The sequence below is a fragment of the Corvus hawaiiensis genome, chromosome 10 (genome assembly GCF_020740725.1).
Source record: "Corvus hawaiiensis isolate bCorHaw1 chromosome 10, bCorHaw1.pri.cur, whole genome shotgun sequence".
Classification (NCBI taxonomy): domain Eukaryota; kingdom Metazoa; phylum Chordata; class Aves; order Passeriformes; family Corvidae; genus Corvus; species Corvus hawaiiensis.
Window position 1 is genome coordinate 11151760 of NC_063222.1, and position 20550 is coordinate 11172309.

Below are 20550 nucleotides of genomic sequence, written 5' to 3' on the forward strand. Positions count from 1 at the left end.
CAGGCAGAAGAGTGGGCTGACAATCAGCAAAGTTGTGTTGTGTCAAGGTGCCCCCACCCTCCAACCAACCCCTCAGTGCCCCTCCTGTAGGAAGATACAAACAGACAAGGAAGGAAAGAACAATGACAAGAGTAAGCATGCAGGACATTTAAAGATTAGAAAGACCCCTGAACGAAAATACTGACTGTACATGCCAGAAATCAAGGGAAATACATCTTGACAGGAATGCAAATCAATGGTTGGATCATTCTGGCATATTTGTCTGATAACTTTCCTAATTTTTGTATAGAGTAATTTCATGATTTGACAGAGACAAAACATCTAGCTGAGAGTTATGGGCTCAGATAAACAGAATTTCTCTGAGCTTTGGGTTCTGTTAAAGGAGGACAGTCTCTGTAAGGAAGCCAGTTCCATCAGTGTATAGAGTCTAAACTGCACTGAAAGGCGAGTTAACACACCTGGCTCCACACGCATTTGGCTACAGAGGTTCACAACACACACGAGGGCACACAGCCCAGCTGACTCCTCTCTACTGTTTTATCCTTTTTGCAGCTTGCAAAGTTATAAAAAGCTGATTAAATTGTCCAGCCTTGACAAAAACAGGCCATCTTCAACTACAAGAAAGCTGATCATCCCAACAGGTGTGTGAATTTGAGACTGAAAAACTCTACTGGGAAATAGGGGTTTGGGATACCAAAAGATATACGAGATTATCTTCCAAAGGCTGATTTTTTCTCTTCAGGTTTTCTCCTGCACTCATGCTGCACAATTCCAAAGTTTGGAGCCATTGCAGAGGTCCAGGGGAACTAGGAAGGGGATAGGAAAATGAGGAGAAAGACAGAAATAGACCATGTGCATGCAGCAGCAAAAAACGGATTCATTAAACCTAGGAGAAGCCTACCTTCAGTCAAACAGTCTTCCAAATTACATGGAGGCATGGAGTGCACTCTAGGAGCAATTGGAGCAGTCTTACTAGCAGACCAGAGCAGAAAAGAGAAGGAAGACAGTGGAAGAAAGAGGCTGTCCCAAAGAGATGCATATTTCCTCACATACTTCAAGGGTTAACGTTGTCACAACAAGTTTGCAAAATCAGGGCCCACAACAGTTTGGCTTTTAGAAAAAAAATTATTATTACAGCAGAATAACCATTGCATCAAAATAACAGACATTTGTACAAAAGTAGAGTCATACAGTCAGCAGTGAACAAAACTAGTAAAAATACCTCTGCAAAGTACTGTCAAAGGAGCATTTTGTGATGACAAAACCCATAGCTATAAGATCTGGTGCAAAACAAAAGTTCAGTCCAGCCAGAAGAGAAACTAGATTGGGGTAATAACAACTCTGAGAAACTCATATGCAGAGTAATGCAATGCACAGAATTGTTAAACCCTTTGCTACATTAGCTGACCTTCATCTTCACCATCATACAAACACACCCCTTCAGTTATTGGTTTTCGGTATTTCTCTGAGGATCTGGCACACTGGGAAGCAATTTCAGGAAGTGCACTTAGAGGTGCATACAGCAATTTCAGGAAGTGCACTTTAGAGGTGCATACAGCAGTTTTCTCTCCAGGTAGTTTAACGTTAAAATGCAGGCTTGTTCATGTATTCTTCCACTGTCTAGGAAACAAAACAAATAAACAACCGATGCATTGCCTTATGGAGTGGTACAGTAATATTCATAGAAACCTTCTTGTCCTCTTTGAGGACAGTTGCAGTTTTGCATGAAATTAGATCACATTGATCAAAATGCAGAAATAATTCTGCTTTAAAAACATGTAATAGAGTGGTTTAAAATCTGCTGCTCCCTTCAGGACTGTGATGGATACTTCACTATTGAGATAAAAACGAATTAAACCCATCATATTCAACTGCTTTTGCAATTCCTGGCTCAACAGTACCAGTTACATTCCAAGTTACAACAAGAGAATTCCTGCAGGGTTCTGAATAAGGGTTATGTATCTGTGCCCTGCAGAAAAACTACACAGGTGCTTCTGAATGAAAGTAGAATTTTCCAGCACATACTCTTTCCAATTTTAAATGCTAATAGTAGGTCACGTTTCCAATGTATTAGTGAAACAGAAGAGATTTTTCTGTATTTACATATACATAAAATATAACCTTAGATTATGTTCATATATTACAGAAATATCTTAGATACATCTTAAACTATTTCTTAATAAACTCTAGCAGTTAAACTGCGAGAGAGCAACAGCTTTATATAAAGAGCCTCCAGGTAATTCCAGAGGGTTGAATTTAAAGCTTATTTGTAACTGCACTGTTGTACCTGTTGAAACTGAATGTAAGACACACTCGGATAATTAAGCACCAGAAGTGCCTAGCTGTGTTTTCATCTCCTGTCAAACAAGAAAGATGTAGGAAGATGAGGTGTTTGCCTTTTGTCCTCCTCTGCCTTACCTCCTGCAACATGTCAGAGTCTTCTATGGCTTTCACTGCAGTCTTCTTTGAAGTCTCTTGTACTTCTCCACCAATTATAAACTCATCAAGAATAAAGTAAGCTTTTTCAAAATTAAAGATAATATCCAGCTCGCACACCTGCCAGAACAAAAGGCAACAACCTCATTTAAATCACTTTTACAGTATTTTACAGTATCATAAGCACTACTGGGCCAAAGGCTGTTGCGATGATCAAATATACTCAGCATATGAACCCCTGTGGCAGGTAGCAGGCTGAAGAAACAAACTGCATGTTATGTAATATTGAAGCTTCTGCACATATTCTCTCCACATATACAGACCTACAGCAAAGATATTCCACTTATTATTAAGTTCATGCCGGTTTTCAGAGACCAAAGCTGACCTCCTGGCCCACTAACCTTATCACAGATCCTATATAGCCCTTGTAACATGGGTTACATACATTCACAGTTTCACGGAGAAAGACAATTCCCTGCCCAGCAACAGCCACCAACTGCTTTTCAGTTTTGAGGCTGTACAGATGTGAGTCACGGCACACTGATTTAAGTAAAATATGAATTAAGGTAGGCAGGATAATTTCAAAAATATTCATAGAAAAGATGGGTCTCTTGTAGTCTCTAAAGACTTACTGAAAGACTTATTTGGACCTCCTTAAAGTCTTTTCTTTAAAAACACACTGACTTTATGTTTTGCCTCTATGTCCTTCATTGTTACACAGTATTAGGAAACAAACAAAAACAGTGTATCTGAAGATGTCAGGAGAGAGAATTAAAGTACTTTAACCTGTTTTGGATTTTTAAAAATAATTTTTCCTGAAGCTTTGCCTTCAAATTCTATCCCAAGACAGATATACAAAGCATCAAGATTAATTCCGGGTGAGTGGAAAAAGGATGGAAAAACAATTTGATCATTTCAGCACTATTTTATAAAATACTTTAATCATTAATTTCATTCTGGATTGTGAGCACCTGCAGGGCAAGTATGGAGCACAAAGCAAATCAGCTGCACATAATTTTGCTTATCAGACAGACAGGAACGAGTTCATGGGAGGAAGTGAAACCTACGTTTCCAAAGTATCTGTCCAGGAGCTCCACGTATCGATGTACGACCTCTAGTGTCAGGAGCTCATTATCCTGGTCTTCTATTGCACAGCAGAAATACAAACTAGCATACCTGGGGAAACAAAGGCAAAAACATGGGGGTGAACAGCTGGGACCTCACTGCTCTGCTCATCTCTTAGAGGTCATTCATATGACATTTAATTCCTATCTAGTCTCTAAAACAACCATTTTCTTTCATTCTTATTGTGTTCCAGAAAACACTTTAATAGACCAGGTACTTTTAAACAAATTATTATTTTAATTAGAAGAACCAACTCCACCCTTGGTAAACTGGGACACCTATAACACTGGACATAATAAAACAAGCAATAAATCAGTAGTAAGTAGTACTTTCAGGTCTCCTCTACCTGCTGCAATAGCACTACAGTAAGTGAGGTTAATTAAACTGGAAGACAAGCTACCCCTTCTAATTAAAAATTAAAAATAAGGCAAAAATAAAGGTGAAAGGAGTTACATCTCAACAAGCCTGCTGGCTGCCAAATGACAGTGTTTTACATAAGGCCAGAATGCATGAAACTGCTTAGACCAAACAAGCTTTGTAACTAAGTTGCATCAAAACTTTATGTTTAAACCAAGCCAAGATCCATTCAGCTTGCTGATGCTGTTGGCTGGAAGCCAATTTGTCACAGCTCCTCGTCAGATGTTTATATCCCTATCTTTGCAGCATGGAACTCAATTTCTGCTAAATGGGAGATGTTTCATTTACCCAGTGTGCTACACCTTAAGGCTACTTTTGTTTGCTACAGCTTTAGGAGACTAAACAGACAGTTGACATTAGGCATCATGTAACTGGGGACCAATGATTTCTTTGGAAAAGGAAATGGGAATTAACACCTTCCAGAGCAACAAATATCTCAAAAACAAAACCTGACAAAATTATGAAAGTGCCCTGGAAAAGTTCCTGCAACCTCCACAGCTGATAAAACCCAGCACATAAATCTCAGCCAGGCTACCCTGGGGAATCTGAAGGAGCAGGGAAGTCTAAAGCCTTCTAAACACTAATATTTATTAGGTTACTCCTGTTTTTCTCATTTGACAGACTCTGTACAAGTATTCTGCACCCCACAATTACCCTGCTGGTTTGTTCAGAGACACTGCCTTGTTATACCCAGATTGCCAATGGCATGCTCCTGACTCAGCCCAGCACCATGAGTGTTGTTTCCTGCTTTTCTTCAAGTGAGCCTTTATCTTGACTCTTCTAGCATGTTATTCATATGAATAGTGATTATATGTTCTTGCAAAATTACTCACACCTTTTGTAAACAAGCTTGAGGTCTTTCCAGTCAATAAAACTACTTGTTTTTTGATTGCGAGACAAAATAATCTGAACAATTTCTCGAATGATCTTTTTCTTCTCTTTATCAGGTAGCGTCGTGTACCATTTCTGAAGCCTTAACTTCCCCTGCCGACTGAACAGCAGTATAAAGTGTATCTAGAGTAAACAAAGCAACATAGTTAACACCAGGGCCATGGCCAGGGAAGAGCATTCCTCTGACTAGCACCAGAAATCCAAGTCCTGGCCACACATTTCCAGCCCTGGCATGATGGTTGGACATGGTGTCAGTGAGGTCTGGGGGAGGCTCAGCATGGGAAAGATCCCTCCTCTCTCCTAGTCCTTTCCCAGGCAGCTCTCCCCTCCCTGTGGCACCTCTTCCCTAGGCAAACACTTTACATCCTCTCCTACCCAGCCTCCTTACCTTGTGCAAACAGCAGCTTTGCTTCGTTTTCTGCCCCTGCCCTGGGGAACAGGAGGAGCATCACCACTTTGCAGTGGTGAGAAGAGGGCACCACCCCCTCCTCCAGCAAAATCAGATACCTCAGTGAAGGGAATAAAGACTTATCCACAACAGGAGCAGGGAAATCAAGATCAGTGTGGCAGAAGACTAGAAATACGAATACTGAGATAGCAATTATAATCACTAACAACTCTGATATTGGACTATTTCAGATCACAAAGCAGCACGTTCCCAGAAGAGGCAGTAAGGGGCAGAAGAAACCTACTTTGGAAAGGAAGCTTGACTGGTTTTACTGAAGAAATCAGGATATTATGAAACTCAGACGACTGTAATGACAAAGGACAGACTGCAGTGAGTGATACTGTATTAAATAAAAGACAATATCTACACTGTTCTAAAATTTCAAATTTAAAGGTAGTTGTAATTTTACAAGGTTTGACCTACGATTTTTTCATGCTTACATAAGCAGTATTACTGAAATACATAAGAGCCAGCTTTTAAATGCCAGTGGGGCTTTGGGAGGAAAGTATCAATTCACATTTATACAAATACTACTATTAGCAGGTTAAAATAACTGACCATAGTGTGTATTAGCAGTACAGCAACCCATTCACCCAGAGCATGGAAATGGCTTTAAGAATGCAGGACATCAGTTTGAGGACAACATCCTTCTCCAACAGGACATCTGCTAAATGGAAAAAAAAACCCCTACAACCCCACCTAGGGGGGATAGAGACGTTTTTAATGGCCGAAGACATCTGAACCGCCCTGTTCATGCCAGGCCTCCTGATTGCTGTTCTCACCAGTACCAATACCAGGACCCAGGGATTTGCAGGAAGGATGTCTAAGCGTAGTCATGTGGACGATGACAGGTACACTGCCAGTTGCCCATACAGTGACTGGTAGCTTCCCCTGATCCTGGGAGGACCAGGGAGAAGCACAGGAGCTTCACTTTCCTCACTTGCTCCCAATCCTTGCAAAGCCCCAATCCAGCAGGTCTCTTACCACATCCCTCACCATTAGCCTAACTTTATTCTTCCCTAGAGTTTTTCAATCTACACTTCTGCTCCTTGTTTCCTGTTCCAGTTTATTGCTGTACCTATACTCCATCACTACATTTCCACAGTGAGGATTATAAATTAATGTTCACAATCACTATAAAGATTACAGTGCAGATTTCTGTGAAGATAAAATCATTCCACACTCCGGTAAACTCTGAGCAGAGAAGCTTCTACATAAAAGAAAAAAAAAAGGAAAAGCTACTGGATTTTAAACAACGCATTCATTCATAATTCAGAACCATTCTCTAGCTATTGAGTTGCATAGTTGTTGAGTAGTCTGGAGATAAGAGTTCTGACTATACTGAGAAAGACTTCAAATGTGGGATCATTTTAGGGAAAGGAGGACTGTTTTAGTCATGTGTCTGTGGCAGGATCTACTGCTGGAACTAAGGCTCTTGCCATAGTTAGTCTAATGTGCTTGATAAAATTACAAGGATTTTGTAGCTGCCTTGTGTTGAGTCCTGTAATACTCTCCAGAGAAGCTTGCTAAATAAAAACAAGTATGCTGCTGGCAGGACACATGGCCTGATTACAGTGAAGAGCAAAGCACCACAGTTTTTCCTTTCTCTGTTCATATTACCAGCTGGGTATTGACATGGGAATCTTCCAGCTGCCAGGGTTACCCCTTCCCAGGTGACGTAGGGACAGCACTCACTGTTCATACACTTGTCCGCAGAGAGGAGCTGGCTGAATCAAAGGCTATTTTGCTTGATGCACAGCACATTAACTCCACAGCCCTTGTAAAGATGAGGGTGTTTTGAAAAGCAGAGCATAGGTTCCACAGCAGATAAGAGCAGCAGGTCAGCGGGAGTCCATCTAAAAGTCATTGGATACAGGTAGCAGCTATTTGATAAACAAATTTCTAAAAACATATTGAATCATCAGATAGGAGAGGATGATCAGATTTGACTGGAAATGCAGGGAATGAGTCAACGAATCTCTATCAAAAGCTGACGGCATGTTCAGCGTAAGACTGAGCTTTGTGGCATCCTTTGCCTGCAGTGTTTCAATAGGAAAGAAAATGAAAAGGTATTCTGGTTTAGTGTCAGCTGTTGAACACAAGAGACCTTAAACCTGAGTGCCTTCAAGTAATACATATATATCTCCAGAAGTGCAACCGTATGCCCCTAAAAGGTTAAATACCAACAAACCAGGGAATCACTGTGAATATTACCACCACTTTCTGACTTAGTTACTTCAGGATGTTATGCTTCACCCATAGGAAAGTGAGTTGCTCTTCACTTGAAACTGCTTTGAGAACTCCACTGTTTCTTCTACACATGCAGTTGATGTCTCAGCACCACTTTAATGAGCCGAGGCAATGTTCTTTCCAATCAGAAAATATCCATTAACGCTCCTAAATGCATAAACATTCATACACAAGCTCCAAAAATCTCCTTGTTTGGGTCTCCTGTCCCACAGTTTCATATGTGGACTATAACTGCATACCTCACATGGCAATTTTATCATAACAGAAATATCTACAGCTAGAAAATAGGTAAAGCCTTTACTGTAGCACAATTCTAATTTTATAGTCTGCAGCAAAATAGTGCACCCTCAAGCTTAGGTACATATCACTGGCCAGCTCAGAACTACTGTAACAAAACAACATATTAGAATGCTGCAGGTACTTAGAAGCAAAAATAGTGTGGGGAGTTTCTCCTCTTCTGGTTCTTCCTTTTACTAATTTCTGAAGCCCCTTCAATCTGGAGAACTCTGCAGGAGGTAAATGATACATTCTTAAAAGGTTAAACGGCTTTCAGCATTTTCAATTTCAACATCCAATGCTGTTCCATTCAGTTCAGCTTTGCTCTGCCCAGCCCCACTGTTGTCACAACACAACACATTCCTCACTCTCATGGCTCTGTTCATCGCATCCCACCGGAAAGACTCTGATGCATCAATAAACCTGGAAATGTTGAAGTACTGCACAAACACAAATCTAACAGCTCATCTGTTCCTTGCTCCGTGACTGTGAAAATGTATTTGCTTTCCTATACTACTGATGACAAGACAGATGTTGATTTGGAAGTTTCTGGTTGGCTTTCAATAGAATAGATTATCCTGAAATGCTTTACTCATCTTTAAAAGTTCCAATTCCAGAGGAAAACAAAGGCAAATGACTTGCTACAAGCAGAATACCTTAAAAAGCAGGGTGCTTAGTTCCCTTTCCTACCATCCCAGGGTATGCTGGCTGTGACTAACAATCACCAGACTCAGGGGCGATACCGGAGGGAATTTTTAGGTCTGAGACTGAGTGGGTCGGGATGAAGAATACAGCTCCTAGGAGAGCATTGGATTCCTTCACATGTGGAGTCTGTGGAGACAAGCTTTGGTTTGGGAGCTCAGAGTAACTTTATTAGCTTGTTTACTGAATCAGACCCAACCACCCACAACACCATGCAAAATGACCTCCATAAACGTCAGTAAGAAAATGCAGTCATTTGGTTACCATTTGCAGGCTGTTGGAAATAGTTTGATGGGGTATTTTTTAAACCAAATATTTAAACCAGATTTCTAAACTTGAACTCTATCCCCTTCTCATGCATCTCTGAATCAATTGCAGCACTAAGTTACATAACAGGTTGGAAAGTTATGGGGCTTTCTGTTCTGTCAAGATCTACAAAACTGTACCAGGATAAAAACCAACACACTTAGTTTCAGGGCTATGAAAAAATCAAATGCTAGATTTTGATATGAAATAATTTACCAGTAAATAGAACAGATATTAAAAAAGGCAAAATACGGAAGGTTTGGATATTCATGAACAGCAAACATAAAAGAGATATGTAAAACTAACACACACTGTGATTTCTTTCCACCTTCCTTGGAAGACCTTTCCTTCTTTAACTAATGGGCTGTAATAATCTGATAAGCAGCTCACTCAAGCTTGTCTTCTGGACTGTTCCCTGCCAGGACTGCAGGTCCCCTTTGGTGCAGCCTTCCCCAGTATTTGGCCATTATACACCTCAGACAGATCAAACACATTACAACTGGCTCACTGGTTTCAAACTTGGATCATTTCTGCCTTTACAGAGGGTTTAAAATTTAACCTGATCAGCGACAATTAGTACAACTGTCTAAAGGGCTGTATTCCACTACATACACAACAAACCACCTGCAGGGGTAGCAGATAAAAACGAATACACAGGGAAGGGGCTTTCCTGGCTTTCCTTTCCCAGAGTAATTTCTCCAGTTTACTGTTCAATAACACAAACATGTAAAAGATGCCCCATTTATTCCTGCAAGGTGAACTCCAGGGGTGTGCAAGAGGCTGTAATTCACCCCACTGTGAGAAAGAAGAATGTGCACTAGAACTGCTTCTCCTCCTCCTGTAATTCAACCTGCGTAACATTTGCTGACTGGTTTCAAACCTGTTCTGTGGCATCTGGCTGCTCCATGTCCCTGGGGGAGGAGAGGAAGATAGAGAAGGAACACTACGAGGAGCCTCAGGGGAGGGAAGGCAGAAGAGGAAGACTGCAGAAAAAACCAGCAAGAATCCTCTTTCCTGTCTGAGCGGTTGGTTGGGCAAGGATTTGCTCGGTGAGGCAGCTCTGTCACTCCAGCAGCTCTGGGCTTACACTCTGCTTCAGCTGTAACCTCTCCAAATTCGGTTAAGAGCCCTCCAAAATCAAAGCCACCTTTATAAAACAGACAGCTGAAACTCACATGTAAATAAAATTTGCAAATTAGGAATTGCTTAACCAGACATCTTGGCAGAGAGTGGAAAATTTCATCTTTCCTTAAAAACTTCCTGTAGGGCAACAGACAATACAGGACCTGCTAACCAACGAAAATTCCCAGACAACATAAAATGGGAAGTGGGATGAAAATCCAGACCTTTAGCTGCCAGCATGAGCCTGGGGAAAACCAGACTGACTGGCTGTACCTGGTGGAGAGGAAGCGACTTGCTATGATAAAGTTCCTTTTTAACTTATTCTGATTCCCCTGAAGTCTGCTTGATCTGCTGCCACTGTTTTAGTCTAGTTAAGTTCACATTCTGCTTCTCTTTTACTATTTTTCATTCTTTCCTCTGATATGAAAGAATCTATTTCCCAACATAGGCATCCAGATTTTTTATCAGTATTTATTTTCACATCACAACTGAAAATGAACAAAACCTACTCTCAATAATTTTTTTTCTTCCAAAAAATATGAACATTCACATTATTCCAGCCATTAGCTTTTTTTTTAATCCCCAAAACATTTCAAGAATAAAAAATTCCTTTTAGTTTTTGCTTTGTTTAGTGGGGTTTTTTGTTTTATTTCGGAGCAGGGAGAGGAAAGTAAATACTGAAATTTAAAAAAAAAAAAAATCCACCTATACTGTGAACACACAGTTGGTTTGGAATGCCAGGTGTTTAGGGTGAAATGAAAAAGATGTACTGAACAGAGAACAATTGACCTACTAACAATCTACCCACATCAGGACAAGACAGAATACTAACACACTCAAGTAAAGGTATTTTGGTATTCTGCTATTACATGAAATCCCATCTGGGTACTGACCTTTAATATACACTCTCGGGTTTCAGACACTTCTAAAGCAAATATGTAAAATTCAAAACAGACTACTTAAAAATATATTAAAAACATTAATTTCCTTACTTGTTTACTCTGTCACTAAAACATTAATTCGCAGCAGCACAGGAGCTGACAGATATTTGTTAAATACTGTTGGCTCTCAGCTTTAAAATTTAAAACATGTACTTAGTCTGCATGATGTAAGCAAGTAAGAAAAAAGAAAATAAGCACAAACGCAGCAACACAGAAATCCCGAAGCAGTGTATTGCTGCCTACCTGGCACATGATTCTTCCTCATTTAATCTCCATTAGGAATATTTCTGAGCAATTTCCCCTAAACAATACATCCAAAGTCCCTGCAATAAAAGCTGTGCCAGATCATTACAGGCACACGTGACCATAGTTACACATTGATTTTATGCTTTTCATGATGCAGAAGTCACCCTTATCTTATTACTGAAGATGTTAAATGGACGAGCACACCAGCATTTGAAGGATATTTATAACATATGGTATCGATCCAGACAGCAACAACCTTCTTGATAGCCTCACTTGAATTAAATAAAACTACAATCACAACAGTATAGCTGAGCTCAAGCTTCTCACTTCCGATCCCTACCTAAGGACCAGAAAACAAGGCTCAAGGAGCTTTCTAAGTGCCCTGTAAGTGCCCCACAATCTCCCTCCGGCTCTGCTCCCGCTTATCTCTACATCCAGCAGGTCGAGTCCTCCCGACCTTGGCTCATTCCTCATAAACTGGTGGCATTCCTTCCCCAGCGTCCCCTCCACAGCACAGGCATGCCTGTGCCTCCTCCTCCTCACATGCTCGGCTATCCCACCAACATCAACGCTGCATTTCCTGCACTGCTCTGGAGAGCAGAGGCAGCACAGCTTCCCAAAACAGTTCCACAGGGGTAGATGCAGGCAATGGCATCCAGTTTTTACAGAGGACAATTACTCTCGATTTTCTTAAGTTTTTATTGCTGCAAGTGGAATTACTCCAGTTTTCAGGTAATAAGCAAGAACAGATCCTAGCTGGAGTTTGCATAAAAGCTGCCTCAGGCTCTGCCATAGGAGAGCAGGCCAGGGACTGCAGCACAGCCGTGGGAAGCAGCCACACCACTGTCCCTTCCATGCCGGCCACGGGACAGACACAGCAGGCATGCGAGCTGGCTGAGCTCACAGAAAACAGCAGTTTGAAGAGATTTGAAACAATTATTAACTAGGTAGTCACATCCCCTCTGCCTCCTCGGCTGGCCTCTTAGAGGTGTTTTTATTTGCTTACCTGTTTTTGGGAGGCAGAGGACACCTTCATTAGGTTACTACAAGGAGGAAGAGACCAGGGAGAGGCTGAACAAGCTGCCAAGAGCTACACCTAATTCACTACAACCCCAGTGTACTTCACAGTCACAGGAAGATATTTTTCCAGTCTGTTCCTTGAACTCCTAGTGAAGAAACAGAGCTAAAATCTCACCCAGTGGATTCCAGCAAAAGGTGCAGCTCTTTTAGTTTCATTTCCACTTTGCCTTATCAGTTATTTGCAAAGCCCTGCTACATGAAGGCACTGCAATGCCCTTCCCTTGCCTCTGACCTCTCTAGGAGCAAAGTTAAAAATCTTTGCTCTGGGACAGGGCAGGCACACCCAGAAGGTGACAAGCTTCCCTGGCTCCTCAGGCAGCTGACAGACACTGCTCCAGCCTGGGGATTCCCATGTCTAGTGGAACAGGAACAGTGCAGGTTGACAGCAGCCTCACACCCATTCCTCCAGCTCCCAACAAAGATGTTCACAGAAAACCTGAGCTCCAAAAGGGCCAAAGATACACATGAGTTCAGATCATGTTTATTACTCTGAAAGAGCATGGGATAATCTTTTGGAAACACTGAAGCATTGAATTTAGGCATTTTCAATAGAGAAATTCTCAATTTTCCCTTTTAAATGGCATTTTTTCATTAAGGTAAAAAACCCATGGATTTAACCTAAGCATAAACATAAAAGAAGCAACCATTGTTTACAGAAGAAAGGGCCAGAGCAGAGGATCTCACAAAATGCTTTATATGTTGGCCCAATATTTAGCCTCTAGAATGAGAAAGGACCACAAATTCATTCTGCTATTTATCCGAGTCTTGTCATGAGACTTGAAAATAAGGAAATGCCTGAGGTACTGCCTCTTTCCCATCCCATCTCCTGAGCCAAGAGGCTGTTGAGAGCTTCATGCAGCCCTTCCCATGGCTCCTCTAGAACTCAAGAGCACAAACCACTCACCCAACACTTCACCTGCTCTCCTTCCAGCACACAGCCTTGAATGACAAAGGCACAACATGGTACATTTCTGCATCTTATTCAACAACAGTGAGTCTGTTTCTCATTCCTTTGTGGTTTGTGCCCATCACTTACCCCAGGGGACTAAGCAGAGGATGGTGACCACAGAGCTGCTGTGCTGGTTAACAAGGCACTGAGAACTGCAAGCGTCTGAGCAAAGCCATCCCCAAGCTCCAACAGCAAGCAGCAAGGCAACAATAGACATTTACTGGTTAGTGAAGAGGGATTTTCATGCCCTTCCTAACAGACGAGAGCAGATGGACATCCTACATAAGCTCAGCAAGCTAGAGAAGGAAAAAACACTGGTGCATAGAGTACCTGGGGTTATGTCTGTAATATTGAGAAACACACACCAGGCCATTCCAGGCCAGAAAGGCATGTCTGGCCAGAAAGGCAAGCCAAGCTTGCCTTCAAACACACAAATGTAAATTGCACCTTCCCATCCTACCCCAATGCCTCGGCATGCTGTATTCCTACTCCCAAATGAAATGCCATGCTTGCAGGACCGGATCTTGCAACTCCCTCTCTACATTGCAACATCTGCAGAAATGCAAAGGCCCAGGGGTGGCCACTCAAGAAAGCACAGAGCCAACACACACAAGAAAATGCAGATGACAGCCTGCAGGAATAGGATAGTAGGGAAATGAATGGGCAGGGATGGATGTAGCTGGATACACAAGATACAGAATTATTTTCACACGAGAATTATTGTTTTAATTTAGGCATCACTGGCAAGACCAGGACTGGCTCACAGAAATGCCTGATATGGATGCCAAAGAGTAAATGTTTCAAGTACTTCAGGGAGGGGCAGCTCTATCTGCCCTCCCTGACCCACCAGTTTCCTCAGTACTTTCATAATTTTGTCCTTTTGCTGCTTCTTGCAGGGAACTGATGGCTTCAGAAGGTCCACGGGACTGTTTATAAAGCATGGGATTTTGAAGTAACTAAAGACACAGAAAAGCAGCAAAATCTGTCATTTTCTTGCCTCATGACAGACCCAGCTGCCCATTACCACTCCAGCCTTCTTCCTGCATTTGCCTACAGCTACTATGGCCTTCTCTAAAGCCCTCCAGGCACTCTACATCCTAGTAACTCCTGGCTCTGAGACATGCCTGCAGTTTCCTTATTTGTTGAGTGAAGACATTAAAAAAACACAAACATTTCGTAACATTTCTTCTGCTTTTCAGAAATGATCTTATTACCCAGAGACAGTAAAGTGTGCCTTGCAATTCCTGCATGGCCTGAGCGGGCTCCAGCATTAAACAGTGACAACCTGTAATAGTCATGAGCATTTGGAAAAGGAACATCCAAAACTGGCAAGTCAGGGTCTTCCAAAGAAGAACCCTAAAAAACGTTTTTCCTCACAAATCCCACAAAATGGTATTCTAAAATCCAGCTGAATGACAGGGAATAACGGAATGCCAGATTATGGATCATCCCCTGAGCTGTACTCTAATCTAAGCAGCTTCCAGTAGAGCACAGCATAAGGAACAGGGCATTTGTAAACTCACTCTGGTAGTCCTGTCTCCAGTAATCGCAGGTTTAAGGATTCAGGGAGAGAAACTGCATCCAGAGAATGTAACTGTGGCCCCACCCTCTATGAACTGCCTAACTACTGGGACACCCACAGCACCCTCAGCAGTGGATCAAAAGCAGTTATCTACACTCTGTGAAAAAGTATTCCCATTTATTTTTTATACATTTAGTGCCCAAAAATTTCACAGGATGCACCCTGACTCTTTGTGTAGCAACCAATCTTTATAGTGTTCATGATTTCATGTGTTTCTATCACTTCCCCTACAGTGACCTCTTTCCAAGCAGAAGTCTGTCTACTCAGGATCTTCTAAACAGGATGCCATTCCATTGCCACTATGTACTACCACAGCAAAACTTCACTACAAGATAAATTAACAAAGAAATACCACATGAACTTTTTTTGTCATGTAGCATAAGAACTGCTGCCTTGAACAACAGAATAATTTATTTGTGATTTTCTCTCCTCTCCTCTGTTCTAATCTGTTGCCCTTCTTGCCTTTCAGAGGTAAATGTCTAGAGGCAAAGTTCTTAGTGTTTGTGAGGCCAATACACAGCTGTATCATGAGTGGAAAACAAGCAGTCATTCTTAGAACTGTAAATAGTAAAATCTGTGCATCATTGAAAACATCTTTTGCAGATCTGCGTCCATTTTAACAATTAAGGGCATTGAGAATGTTGGTTAGATCAATATTCAGAAGAGCTGAGAGCTCATTTCCAAACACTAGGCAGGTGTCAGCAGCTGCAGTCACAGCAACTAATATTTCCACCCCAGCTTCAAGATCAGTGACTGGTTATCAAATGTCTTGCTAAGTGGAAACAGTGCCTGCCAACTCCTTTTTCTATTCAGGCCAAGTACATTTTTAGAGCCACTGTGCTCAATGGGATTCTTTTGATCTTTCTCCAGGGTTTCAGATCATGCCCACAAGTACTAATTTGTCTCCCTGTAATGATGAGTAGCACAGGTAGGAGGGAATCAGACCCTTTACTATACAGGCACCAATTCTGCATTCAGAGCTATGCAAGCAGAGCCCTGTATTTATTCACAAAAGTAATACTGGTAACACTGAGGCAGCAGTAGGATCGAGGTTTTGCAACACTTACAGGCACAAGAGACTACAGAAACACGTCCTTGGGGAGACTTATCTTTTTCTCCTCTGTGCTCTCTCCTCACTCTTTGACTTTGTTGAGACAGCAATCCTAAAGACATGTATCTCTGCTGCACCCATGTATGTCAGAAAGCAGAATTTAGTCTTTCTAAAAAGTCTTTTTTTAAAAAAAAAACATGTCACAAAGCAGCAGCTGGGTACAAAAGCTGTGTTTCTCAGCAGGATATGAAGTCACCTTTGCTAAGCAGACTCTTCCCTGAAACTTGCCAGGAAATTTGCAGAAAAAGAGAGCAAACAACTGGAATGACCCTCTTACTAAGACATGGTACCATTTGCACAAGAACCATTAATTCCATCTCAGAACACAGAAAACGGTGGCAAGCACAACCCTGTCATTCCGAGACAGAGGAATGAGTGTATGGAGTTTCAATTACCTGTTGAAAGCTCATCACTCATGAACCTGGATAAGGCTTATTCTTCGTTTGTAACCCAGCAAACCCTTATTTCTTCACTCATAACCCAGTGTTAACAACCCCTTTCCAGAGACTGGATGACAGAGGAATTTAAAGCAAGAGTTCCCTGACAAAAGCACTGTTTCATCCACACCAGACCCACAAGAGAAGAACAGGGTAAGGCTGACAGCACTAACATAATGCAATAACACCAGCAAGTATTTGTACTATGGCCTCAAAAAAGGAAAAATAAAATTTGTACTTGTAAGAATGCACACTCACCTTGTAAAATTCTAACCATCAAAACAGCAGCCAGTCTCCAAATCGTCAATAAACAGCACTATTGTAAGCAGTGCTCCCCTGGGACCATCATGAGTGCTTTGAAAACTGGCATTTGCAAAGTACATGCATCAAGGAGAGTTCTGAGATCAGATTCCCTGAAATCAGCTGCCCTATTTACTGACCTTCAAGGGCAAAATAGGAACTCCAGTTGTTTACATAAGCTTTACCAGAGGGAAGTCGGTATGTAGGGCTGTCTCAGGGTGTAACCAGAAAAATTACATCTCTATGGGGACTTAAGGTGTGGAGACTGCATTGCCATCTGTAAACTCATTACTGTGCATATTCTATTTGCAAATACAATGACAGGTACACCTTTCTAAATACAGGACACTAACGCATATTTAGCATTCTGGCTAAACCACTGAAGAGAAACAACACAGCTCTGCCTTTGAGGATAGAGACAAATAACAGCACTTGGCCTCCACTGAAGGAGTTGAGAGACTTCTGTTCAGCTGCACTGCCAGTAACTGGTATTACAGGTGCACACAATGGGGAAATTGTGCAAGACAGCAGCTCGGGGCATGCCCTAGAACCTGCCTCAAGCCTGAATTAACAAGCAGCGAGATGGTTTCTCTATTAAGAGGCACCATTGACCATCTCACTGCTCGTGAGCCCGCAGTTCCCCCTGGGGAAAATCTAGCCAATTGTTTTCAAGATGTTGGCCATCGTGCTTAACAAAAGAGCATCCACAGCAACCTTTTCTGATCTCAGCACCACTACCAAGCGCAGCACTGGAGAGGCAAAGGGTCTCCCGTCCCGGATCCTGCCCATCAGCCCTTTAACCTGAAGGGCTGCTGTCCCTTCCAAGCTCAAACAAGCCACTGCCAGCCCTGGAGCCGGGTCGCACAGAAAGACTGGTGAACCGATACACAATGAACAGAACCAGACCCATTTGCTCTCTCGCTGATGCATTACCTGATGCAAAGATGAAGCCAAATCCCAACAACCCCCATGAGACCTGGCAGTGGCGCAGAAGTGCCCGAGCTGGAGGTGATGCTACTGTCCAAGCCCTCCACTTACCTGACACCAGGGAATATACCTGGGGAAAAGCTCTTCCCAACGATCCTGTCACAAGAAAACCCACTGCCCAACACTGACCCACTTTGTCACCACTGAGCCTAAAGACAGATCCATAAGAAACCTCATTCGATCCTTCTCCAGGCATTGGAGCCGACTTGCACCTCAGCTCCTCAAGTTACAGGAAGACTTTATAAAACCTGTCTGTAACAGCCTTGTTTTCCTGGTTGTCTATCACAGGCTTTCGGCGTGACCCGAACTCACCCCGAGGGTCGGGAAACAAAAAGCAAAAGAACAGAACTTTCTTTTTCCCCAAACAGAAGCAAACCTTGTTCGAACCCGCCTGGGAATGGCTTTCAGGGTCCCGGCGCAGCCGGTGCCGAGGGGCGCGGGGCAGCCCCGCTCCGCCCGGCCTCACTCCGTGCCCTGACAACGCGCCCGTCGAGGGGCTCGGCGGCCCGGGGGCTCGGCGGCTGCGGGGGGCAGAAGCGGCTAGTCCCGCCCGGCCCGGCCCCGCTCACTCACCATGGTGCGGCGCCTGGCTGGGAGCCGGCGGGGCCCGGCCGCCTCCGCTCCGCCCGCCCCGCTCAGGTGAGGCCGGGCCGCATCGCGCCTTCCCACAATGCCCCGAAAGGGAACTCCCGGCGCCTCCTCCGCCGCTCCCCCCGCCGCCCGGGGCAGGGGTAGGGCTCCACGCACGGCACCGGAGGGGCAAGGGCAGGGGCAGGGCTCCAGGGACTGACACTCCGGCAGCGAGGGTGCTGACAGGCCGGGTGTGCCGAGCCCCCGCCCGCACGGGGTGACCCCACCTGCTGCCCTGTACGTGCGTGAACCGCTCAAAGGGCACCTTTCTCACCTCGGCATACCCGAGATTAATAAAACGCAGTCATCCACTGGCTCGAGCTACTCCCCTGTCAGGCATTCATGCCCTAAAGACACGGGTAGATCTACAGGCGTGATTGCTCTGCAGCCCATCTCCATCAAAATGGAACTCTTGATAGTTTGAATACCTTCAATGACTGGGCTTTGCTCACCAGTGCTTTGTGATGGAGCTGGATGAGAGGGCAAGACATCAGCAAATCCCTGGTAACCTGTGGCAGGGATTTGCTGATAAGCAGCTGGTGCCAAAAGAATGTGCAACATCTACAGACTCAGCACTTGAATCAAAAGATCTAAATCCAGGCCTAAGGCTTCTCAAGCTTCTACCAGGAGTCTGATTCAGATGCAAACTACCACATGAGCATAAAATGAGAAGACTTAGCATGCTAAGTCCCGTGTCTGTAGTTCAAAGGAGAGACATCTCCCAGAGCACAGCATGCATCAATTCAGGGTATGGATCCCAACTGCTCAGGCAGGGAAGAGCTGCGCCCTGCTCCTGGGTGCAGCGATGCATGTGAGTCATGAGTGAGAAAGGGAAAGAAATCCAAATCCTGCTTGGGGACTTCAGGGATCACTGTGGTGTCAATGACAACCCCTCGTCAGCCTCTGGCTTCAGAGAAGGGAGAGAGATCCCTTGCCAAAAGCAATTGTGCATGTACAGCTGAGAGGGTGACTGGGCTGAAATCTGCTCCCAGTCGGAAATGCAGATTTGCAAGAGCAGAGTGCAAATGCAGGTGTGTGCTCCTTATGCTCATTCAACAACGTGGAGGTAATTTCCACATTTCCCTATGTCCATGACCCTACTCCCCTCAGCCCTCCGTAAGTTTCGTTTTGGTCTATACTGACACTGTTCCTGGAGTCCTTCACTGCTGCTTGCTCAGTTCTGGTTTCTGCGTATTCCAGCCCCAGCCCGCCAAGCAGCACCTCACACACTGTGCTGTGATGCTGCCAGCGCACAACACACAAATTACAAGTCCCAGCTGCCCACAGATCTCAGTGATACTTCATCTGGTCATTTGCCCCTGGCCTCTGTCCTTCCCGAGTACACATCACGGGCCCATAAAGCAGCACTATCTCCAGAGGGCAGGAACACCTCACCCTTTGTGCTGTGGGGTGCAGCACACACCGTGCCGTGCTGCCAGACAGCACCGGCCTCACTGGTTTTACTGGGGCACCATCTTGCCTTCAGTGATACACACTGCCAAATACACACTTAGTGCAATCAGAAACTGTTAAAGCAGACTGAAACCTTTTACCAGATTCTCTGAAAGATCCACACAAAATGCCACAGACCCACACTGCCTCTCCCAGGAGATAAACATCTGCGCTCCGCACCACCGTTTTCATACCCCTGTGTGGATACAAATATGCTGCTAGCAAGAATTTCTCTTGCTTCTTTCCAGTCCCGTGAGATCTTTTTCTCTCTCACGGAAGATATTAGTAGAGTTCTATAAACTATGAACACTTGCAACCTTGCAGAGCTTTGTTTATATTACAGTAGAAAAATATTTTGACAATGGAGGTTTTAGGATTTTAGCCAATCAATTTTAGCAAGGGGTGGCTGATCCTTTGACCAATTAGACTATGAAGAAAAAAGTCTATAAAAGAGTTGTAAAATAATTAAATAAATCAATCTTGCTGCACAATTCCTGCCTGCTGGATCTCTCTTCTCCTCCCTACCACTGCGGGATACCACGACATATGTCCTTATGTCCTCACGACATATGACCAATACCCTGTCCCTTGCAGCCCCCAGCTCTACTTGCTGTGGCCTGTGCAGAACAGCAGAGGGCTGACTCTGCACTTAAACCCCAAACACACCCTTGGTGAACGGGGAGTGTTCACAGATAGCACTGCAGCTCTGGGAAAGCCAGGCCTCAGAGAACACTCAGAATTAGATGCGCCTAACACACAAGAATGTGGACACCACAGTGCAGCTGTACTACAGATGTGAGGCATCAATACCTTGATCTCCAAAAGGAATTTAAAATTAAGGGATGAACATACCCCTCGCTCC

The 20550-nt window shown here is 43.6% G+C and overlaps 1 protein-coding gene across 2 annotated transcripts; it reads right to left on the minus strand.

The window, feature by feature from the left end:
- Nucleotides 1-1105: 1105 nt before the first annotated feature.
- Nucleotides 1106-18462, minus strand: AP1S3 (adaptor related protein complex 1 subunit sigma 3). Of its 2 annotated transcripts, none has more exons than XM_048314159.1 (5): nt 18180-18462; nt 4814-4992; nt 3504-3612; nt 2419-2556; nt 1106-1620 (listed from the first exon to the last, which is right to left on the minus strand). In XM_048314159.1, the coding sequence occupies exons 1-5, from the start codon at nt 18180-18182 to the stop codon at nt 1585-1587; spliced, it is 465 nt and encodes a 154-aa protein (XP_048170116.1). In that variant the 5' UTR covers nt 18183-18462; the 3' UTR covers nt 1106-1584. The 2 variants fall into 2 exon arrangements, with proteins under 2 accessions (XP_048170116.1, XP_048170115.1); XM_048314158.1 differs by lacking the exon at nt 18180-18462 and adding an exon at nt 11158-12040.
- Nucleotides 18463-20550: the final 2088 nt, after the last annotated feature.